The following is a 9919-nucleotide window of genomic DNA, read 5'->3' on the forward strand; positions in this document are numbered from 1 at the left end:
AAAAAAAAAAAGCTCTAATCAAGCAACTACAAACTCAGAAAAACCATCAAACAGTAAACATAATCAAGCAACTACCAACACTCCCACCAACACTGGCAGGGAAGCTATTGTACATATAAACAAAGATCAAACCCTTCTAGCACTGCTGATGTTACCTAGCAAAGTAACAAAATGTCTTCAAGCAAGCAATCAAACTCTGAGAGCACAAAGGAACCCAAATAGAACTCTTTCCCTGCAGATTTGTAGAATGGCTAAGGACATGTTGTACCCATCTGTAGCTGCTTCCCTGCTTAACTAGCCATCTTTCCATCCTTCAGATGGATTTCAGATTTCACCTGTGGACTATTTTTCTCTTCTGTTGCTCCCAAGGCCTGAAGTATGCTTGAAAATGGTCTCTCTCACTCTTTGCCATTTTAGTAAGAGGTTAAAGCCTTAACATTCATTACTGAATTTGACCTTCTACCCAGGGGTGGGATTCTACCAGTTCTGTCTAGCTCTGTAGAACCGGTAGCTCTGAAGAGCAGCCGACATAGAACCGGTTCTATGTCTGCTGACATTTTGGCTCACCCACCTGCCTAGGCTCTTACCTGACCTTTATTTCCTGCTTTTTCAACCTCAGCTGCTGTGCAAGGCACAGCTGCAGTTTAAAAAAGCAGGAAAAAAAGTGCTGTTTCAAACACTGCTTCTCTGCACTCACCGCTGCTGAGCTGTCCAGGCAGCAAGCTGATGACAATTTACAGGCACGCACGCAGCATGCAGGGAAACACATCGTAAATCACCGAACCTCGTAAATCACCGAACCGGTAGTTAACCCTGTCGGATTCCCACCCCTGCTTCTACCCCTGCACCATAGAGAGTATTTTAACTTACTGTACCTGTGTATGGTTTGCCAATTGCACAGTGGCAGATGGGACAGTGCTCCAAAGAGTTAATGTCATTGCCCAGAGGATCATGGGTTGCCCTCTCCCCTCTTTGGAAGAGCTTTATAGCTCCCACTGCCTTAAGAAAGTTCAAATTCTCAAAGATCCATCTCATCCTGGGAACCCTTTTTTTTTTTTTTGAACTATTACCATCTGGCAGATGGTACAGGATAATAAAAACAAGGACAAATAGGCTGAAAAATAGCTTCTATCCCAGGGCAGTAGCTCTGTTGAATTTTACCATATAGTGCAGTGTTGGTGCGGTGTTGGGGGGTTTCAGTTCAATGTGTGGAGTGTGAAGGATGTGTGTTTGTGTTTATTTTCAGGGTCATGATGTGCACTGAAGATGGTGTTTGATTTTGTTGTATGAGGTGCAATGACAATAAAGTAAACTAAATACTAAGTTAAATACTGAACTGATTTCTGACTGGTTCTATCTTTTTTTTCTTACTATTGCTTCATTTCACAAATTAACTGCCTTTAGGTGAAATCTGGAAACAGCAGGTGTGGCTGGTGCTTCCCCTGTAAACATATTATTTCAAGAAAGAAGCTGAGTATTTTACAAATGTCATGCAGTTCATGTCCTACACAACATTAGCTGTGGACTGGTGTAGACATCTCTTCAAATGCAATTCTTTGTATGTTTATTAAGATGAAAGACCTGATATGTTGAAAGTGATTTGGTCCCACCTATAAGATGACAGTCTCAAGTGAAAAATCATTCATTGCTATTCAGAAAGAAGCACAGAGATCTCGTAAGAGGGTTTGAGCTCTTCTATCTCCCTCCACTCCTTTCCGCTTCTTTGAAGACCTTTTGCAAAATGACCTTCATGCTCTCCTTGGACTGAGCTCCTTTTTTCCTCCCAACTAGAAAATAGATCACGGGATTAATGCTGCTGTTTATGCAGGAAAATATTATACTACACATAGTCCAATGTTCCAGTCTATTCTCAACTTTGGTACTTGAAAAACTAATAATCACTGCAAAGACACATAACGAGAAAGCAAGGATGATGAAACAGAGAAGAGTCATTAAAATCATCAGTAAAAGCCGACTCTGATTCTTCTGTTTAGGTTTAACACACACTTTGATGAAAAGGACTGCAGTAGAGAGTGTGATCAACGGAAAGCAAACTATAGGAATCAGAAGAAAATGGAGGACGGCCACCTTGTAGTTTACAAAGATTTGCATAACACTAATAATTCCACTCAGGAGGAAAGAGGAGATGCACAGGAGGACACAGACACTGAAGGATAAATGTTTTGGCCGGGAACAATGATGCCAGATTGGGAAGAGGACAGCCACACACCGGTGAATGCTGATGGCAGTCAGAAGAAAGTTTGCATTGATGAACATCACACGGGCGAAATAGACATTGAGGTGATAGAATAGTTCACTTGCTTGAAAATTGGTAAATGTAAGAATACTATATATAAACACAGATGCGAGGTACCCAAAGTCTGCAATGGCCAAGTTAAGGATGAATGTGGTGAAACAGTTTCTCTTAATCTGGAAGCCAAGTAGCCAGATGATGTAGCCATTGCCCACAAATCCAAAACAGCAAGTTATTACAAAAATGCTTATCCATACTTTCTGTCCTAAATCAGAAGGGGTGACCCCTTCTGAGTACACATATAGGTCATTGGTATTGTTATAGATATAATAGTTTTCTGTAGCATCCAGATCTCCCAGGCTGGAATTCATCATTAAGCTTTTGTAAATCTCTGAAAATATTTTTGAATGGAAGCTCCTATTAGGAGAAAAGAAAGAAGAATGGATTCAGCCATTCCTGTCTCCTAAATCAGTGGTCTTTACAGATCAGGGACCAGCAAACACGGTGAAGGCAATGGGGGGGGGGAGAGGGGGGATTGGCTTTGCACATAGGTGTGCTGTATTCACAAATGCAGTTTTGCACTCGCATGCATGTGCTCATCCACAACTTTGGCTTGGTTTCTAAAGGGCTGTGGAGCATCATGGGGTCATGTACCACAGTTGGGGACCTCTGTCCTAAAGAATACCAATATTATCATAACTTCCACTAACGGTTTGCTACAAAGAAGATGGTGTCAACCCATTCTCCAAAGCACCTGAAGGCAGAACAAGAAGCAATGGATGGGAACTAGTCAAGGAGAGAACCAACCTGGAATTAAGGAGTAATGTCCTAATAATGATAACAAGTAACCAGTGGAACAGCTTGCCTTCACAAGTTCTGGATGCTCCAACATTAGCAGGCTTTAAGAAGAGATCTGACAACTATTTGTCTGGAATGACATGGGATGTCCTACTTCATAAGGGAGTTGGACTTGATGACCTCCAAAAATCCTTCCAACTTTGTTATTCTGTTGTTCTACTTTCTCTGTGAATAGTTTTGAGTGATATGACTGCAGTAATGAGCCAACTCTTGAAATATTTATTGCCACACCTAAGGGAGATGTTGCTTTATCCATGCTTCTCAATACATATCTGAACATGTATTTGGAGTTGGATTGGATTGGATGCTTTTACTGTATTGAAATTCAGCAATGTCTTTTCTGCCACTTTGTCACTATTGCACTGTGACATTCAAAGCAACAAAAGCAAAAGCAACATGTGATCAACAAAGCAAACATTAGAAATTATGTAAGGAAATTTTCCGCAGTGCTGGTTCTTGTTAGGGTGATATGCTGCCCGGAGTATAACAGAGATAATAAGAGATAATCGTAAGAAAACATATACATATATAACCTGAAACTAGGAGTTAGGAGATGATTTGCAGGGGAAAAATCCTGCTAAATAGAGAAATGGGCAGGTTACAAATTTTGTAGAGCTACAAAATTTAAAAAAGGAGGAAATACACATACACACCCCATTTTAGTCTACTTAAGCAACAGAATAACAAGAATAGAGTTGGAAGGACCATTCACAACTTTTGGAGGCAAGCTGTTCCACTGGTTAATTGTTCTCATTTTCAGGAAATTTCTCCTTAGTTCTAAGTTTATACTCTCCTTTACGAGTTAACCATAAAAGATTTCTGTGAAAACTTTTGGTGATTAACTAAAACTTTACCAATTGATACACACACAAAAATGAATTTAGACTGGAAGAGCCAAAACAGATGAAAAACAATTATGGGTAAACTAAGGAAACATCTTATCCCCTTGATCTTAGTTCCAGACAGCTTATACTTGCATTGTTCTGCATGATGTCTAAAAGTAGGTTGGAAAATGAGTCAAAGGTAGAAAACCTGAACTAATGTGACAGTCAATATACAATATGACAAGAAACATTTCGTTATTCAATATTAGATATAGAAATGTACAGCTATTAAAGGAATGGCTATTACTCTATTTGCATATCACTGTCTCTAATTAAACCTTCCAAAATTATAATGTACCTGAAAATGATGATCCAAGCTCTACAAAGTTGGTGAGTGGAAGATTATTGTTTCATACTTGGGATCTGCATTGACTGGGGACAGCAGGACCTGCAGGCAAAATATCTTTAAATCCTATATAGATGAAGTTCATCAACAGAAGGGAAGTCCATCCACCCTATTTGAGTTACAAGATTCAAAGAATTAGCTGAAGAATTAGATATACCTGGAAGTAGAGCTTGATCAGAAATCTTCATAGGTGTTTTTTATATAAAGCAGAGGGTCGAGTCCCACCATAGCAGGTGAGGATTGATCTCCTGCAGAAAAGATGGGGAGATTTTGCTTCTGGCCTGAAGACAGAACTCTAACAGATCCATACATACTCAGTGTCCTGTCTAATCAAAATCTAGCACCATGTGATACAAGATCATTGTCTGTCTAAGATAATCACCAACAGTCAGTGTAGAAGGGAGAGAGTTGGTTTGAGCCTCCTAGGGCAAGGGAATCAAAAGCCAAGGCAGGCAGAGTTAAATTTTGAAGGACTGTTCAGAAAATGTAGCCTCTCGTTATAAACAACACTTTCTGGGAACAGGGGAAGCTGTTCTTCAGATAATTTTTTTTAAGATGCTCTGATTAAGTGGACTATTTGCCTAGAAGATGAGAAGATGAAAGAACAAAACTTCCCTGACAGTTGGATTTATCAGTTGCTAAATGGGACTTTGACCACTGAGACTGCTGGTCACAGTCATTCAAGTGTACAGTATGTTCTTTTGTTTTGATACTATCTTCAATGAATTTTAAAGTGAAGAGGGAAAAGAATGGGAATTAAAAACTTTGAGGGGATAATTAAAAGGGGGAATATTTTGAAAACCAAACAAAGTAAAGGGAAACAGCAGAAAAGGGAAATGCAGAAGGAAGCTTTAAAGAGGGAGGGGGACAAAAGCTGAATTAAGAAAAGAATGGGAAAAATGAAGGGAAAAAGAAGTAATAAGAAACAGAACCAGGAAATAAAAAAATATGGAAATTGAATAAAAATGAAAAGAAATTGTTTAGTTAAAAGACACAGAGATAATGGTTAATTAAGAATTAAGAAAGGGGATTCTGCAAGGTGTTGAGGTGCAGTATAAATGTATTAGAATTAACAAATTATTTAGAAAGTAGGAAAATATAAAGTATTAAAATGAAAGATTGGTACTGATACTCTTTGCTTTTGGAATATTTGTTTTTTGTTAAATTCTACACAGATAAATGGAACAAATGAGAAAAAAATGAGAAATTATGATAAGTTTATGAACTATGTTTAGTGAGTTTATAGAATTTGGTTGAAATGAATTATGAGGATTGTTGTAATAAAATTGATATCAGTTTTTATGATGAATTGTATAGATTAACTTTTCTTGTTGAAATTATAATTTTTTTGATGAAATTGAAGGGGAAAGTGCCATGCGGAATCTGACTTAAAAGATATAGTTAGTAGGAGATCATTATTATTAATTTTTAAGGTGATAATTAAAAAGTAAAATGATTACTGGGATTTAAAGGGAACTAATTAAATTATATATAAGGTACAGGGGTGGCACATTCTGATTGGTAATTGTGAGAGAAACTTTTCTGAAATGCTTGTATTGAGATGGAATTTTTGGAATGATGAACTAAGTATTTGTGATGAAATGGCAAACCTGACAAATAAAAGTACAAAGTACAATAAATATGAAGATACGAGACTTATTTAAAGTTAAAAGACATAGGTTAAGAAATGAATTGAAAATTTATAAAATAAGCTTGATTTAAGTATTTGAGACAAATAATATAAAATATGTAAAATAATAGTAAGATATAAAATTAAATAGGAAAGATGAATATATAAGCAAAGTCATGATTGTATGGAAATGTGAAAACCTGGAATCATGCTATTTACTAAAAAAAAGATGTTTTTAAAATGTGGAAAATTGAAATAAAACTTTTTACAAACGATACTATCTTCTCCTTAATCTTTATTTCTCCTCTTTGGTCATTAGAAAGATGAGGATGTGTGGATAATGAAGCTTACTATCCTTGCCTGGTAGATGCTTTTCTGACTATCTTCCAAAGGTGCTTTTCAAAAAGGCAACTGGACTTTCTTGGGTTTGTTGTTGTTGTTCTTTGAAAATATTTTGCTCTGAGCAATTAAGCTTAGAGAGCACCAAGGACTTTCCTTGCAGATTTGTAGGACTTCAAAGGACTTTTTGTACCTACCTGTAGCTGCTTCCTTGCTTAACTAGTTATCTTTCCATCCTTTGTTACTCAGCTGGTGATTTTTGATTTTGCCTCTTCTGTTGCTCCCAAGGCATGGAATATGCTTGAAAATGGTCTCTCTTGCTCTTTCCCTTCTTAGTAAGAGGATAAAGCCTCACTGTTAATTACTGAATTTGAACAGGCTTCTAATTGGTTCTATTTTCATTTTACTTATCGTTGATTCATTGCCTTCAGGGGACATCTGGAAGCAGCAAGTGTAGTTGGTGCTTTCCCTGTATTTGTAAAAATCTTATTTCTAGAAAGCAAAATAAGATGAGTATTTTAGGGATGTTCCATGTGGCAGCGCTGCGGTGGGATGGGGAAAATAGAGCAAGCTCTGCTCTCTCATCCCCAATCTGCGCGTTTGGAGGCCCTGGTGTGGGGCACGTAGACTCTGGAGAGGAAGACAAAGGTGTGAGGAAGCCCGAGGAGAAGTTTGACGGCAGCTGACAGCTTCGAGGGAGACCCCATTTGCTCCGATGTGAGAGTGATCGGCCATCTCGATGGCAGACCAAAGCCGCAGTGCTTTAGCCCAATGAGGAAGATACCAGAGCATGAACAGCATTTTTGGCATCAGTTGATGGATTGAAATTGGAGTGAAGGAGGACGGAAAGTGAAAGTCGAGGAGAGAAATGGCAGAGAGAGATGGCAGAACTGTGAGTCTTAAATAAGAGGACAGAAGTCCAAAGGGAAATGGCAATCCGGCGGTGAAAGCAAGGAACTCTTAAGACAGAGATCGAAGCCGATTTAGTTGATTAAAGATTGACTGGTGTTTTGGACTTGTTCTGATAAATTTGGAGTTGATTTAGACTGATTATTTAGGAATTTGGAGTTTAACTTGACGGATTTGTGACTTGTAAAAGAAGAAGAACAGTGGAAAAAAGTAAGAGACAGGACTGAACCCAAGAACGGAAGTGACATTTTGAGATTATACAGAGAGAAGAGAAGCGGATGTAACAGACTCTGATTAAACAAAATGTGAACGGACAAGGAAAGGAAAGTGATTGAATATTACTGGACTTCTTTTCATAGAATATAATTAATGAAATAACATTTTGATTAAGGTTTGATTGAATTTATTAAGAATTTAAAAGTTTAAATGGCATGAAATTGTGAAGACTGGTAAAATACTATTTTAATGATTATTGATTGATTGATTATTAACAACTAATGAAATAAGTAAGGTTTTATATATACAAGAAGTAGAATATAGAATTGTTTAAAGGAAACTGAACTTTACAGTTAAAGATAAAGAATATAGTTGATATACCATAATATATTAATATAAAATAGTTGTATAAGAACAATTTATAGTAAGTATATTTTAGGATATTATATTACACCCTCTCTCTCTTTTCTTTCTCATATCATATATTATCATTATCAAATGATAATATCATTTTGATATTATCCTTCCTGTCATCCCTTTTGCTCCCTCCCTTCTTTATCTTCTTTAATTGTGGTGATTCAGTTAGTTTCAGATTCTATAAAAGATTGAATCAAATCTGAATAATTTAGAATATCATAAGTTGGAAAAGATATTTATAGTCTAAGGAAAACTACTGAATAGAATTAATAACAAAAGAAAAAAATTAAATAGTGAATGGTAAAGTGGGAAGATATCTACAATAAAGTTCGGAAAATGACCAGCACTACAACAGCGAACTTGAAAGGGAGAAAACTGATGTCTGGTTCATCAATGTCTATTGCATCTCCAGTGGGCCAAAAAACAATAGAAGGAATGTTGAACACAGAAAAGACAAGCAATGCAGCCAACATGCAGACGATGCAAGCAATATTAACAGCTATTCAGGAAATGATGCTTAAAATGCAAGAGACAGTGGTAAATAACCATACAGATATGAAGACAGAAATGGGAGAAATGAAGGGTAAGATTCAAAATTTAGAGAAGATGGGAACGATACAACAGACACTGGAGAAGAATGAACAAAGAATAAAGAATATAGAAACCAAAGCTGAACAAACAGATAAGAGATTGGAAGGGATGGATGGATAGGAAAGTAATAGAGATGAACAGAGATTTAGAAGATTTGATTATCCATCTCGAAATGGAATGTGCAGCATTCTATTTGAGGTTCCAAAATGTATTGGAATCCAAAAATTCCTGGGAGACATAATGTCCCACTTAATAGCAGAGGCATTGCAAAGGGACCAACAGGAAATAGTGAAAGAATTAGATGAGGTCTACCGAATCCATACAAACTATGCCAGACAAAACAAGCTGCCTAGAGAGGTCCACATCAGTTTCGCCAGAAAAAATGTAAGAGATATTGTATATAGAATCACAAAGGATGAGCCGATGGTGTATAAAGAAAAAGAAATCACGACCTTGAAACAAATTCCGAGGTGGGTAAGAGAGTTGAGGAAGGACTACAGATCTCTGGTGATACTCCTGAATAAATGAAACATCTGGTTCCGATGGCTGGTCCCTGAAGGAATGCTGGTGACATGGCAAGAAAGAAGAGTAAAAACGGATAGTATTGGAAAGGCGCAATAACTTTATGATCAGTTGATGGAAACAGAGGAAGAGGGGAGCAGCAAAGAAGAGTCAGAAAGCAAGAGTCAGGAGGACCAACAAGAAGATCAGCAACAGGGAATACAGGAAACGGACCAAGAAGAGACAGGCAAAGAAAAGAGAGAATACCCAAGGAGAGAAGGACTAAGAGTAAGTCCCCAAAGAGAAGCAAGAACAAACAGAAGATTTAGGTAGACTCAGAATTAACAATGGAAGAAGAGATTAAATTACTCTCAATAAACATCAATGGATTAAACTCCCAGATCAAGAGGAAACAAATATTAACCAAACTAACTAAACAAAACGTCGATATTGTTGAGGTAATTCCCCGTTAGGAGAATGAGCACATACAGGGAGATGTATTTGAGAGGAGTATTTGAATAATACACACAGAGCACACAGATACACTGTACAGTAAATGTAGGTTTTTACTTCCAGAAAGGTTTAAGCAAAGTCCAAAATAAGCAATCCAAAGGTAAAAATCAGTCAGTTTTCATCCAGGGATAATCCAAACATCAAATTCCAGTGTCAAAAACAGTTCAGTATCAGACTTACATTAAATCCAGTAATATCAGTCAATTAGAAGAAATGGAGCAACGGCAATACTTTCCAACAGAAGGAAACAGAGATACACTTACACTCTCTTCTGAGGCTCAGACTAAACAACCCAGATTTCTGGCTCCATCTTATGGCCATTTGAGAAACCACACCTAATTGCAGTTTTGCATTTTCTTAAAGATACAGTTTTAAAATGTTTATCCTGGTTTATATATATTTCTAACCCAAATAGCTGTTAGGTGACCCATATTCCTAACAGATATTATATGCCTACAGGA

At 37.1% G+C, this 9919-nt stretch overlaps 1 protein-coding gene across 1 annotated transcript; it reads right to left on the reverse strand.

The window, feature by feature from the left end:
- Positions 1-1695: 1695 nt before the first annotated feature.
- LOC113422693 (mas-related G protein-coupled receptor member H-like) lies at positions 1696-2628 on the reverse strand. Its single transcript, XM_026683813.2, has one exon. The coding sequence runs from the start codon at positions 2626-2628 to the stop codon at positions 1696-1698; it is 933 nt and encodes a 310-aa protein (XP_026539598.2).
- Between the last annotated feature and the right edge of the window lie 7291 nt (positions 2629-9919).

The sequence above is a fragment of the Notechis scutatus genome, chromosome 3, assembly GCF_049901735.1.
Source record: "Notechis scutatus isolate UNSWTSFEM ecotype Mainland chromosome 3, rNotScu1.2, whole genome shotgun sequence".
Lineage (NCBI taxonomy): Eukaryota > Metazoa > Chordata > Lepidosauria > Squamata > Elapidae > Notechis > Notechis scutatus.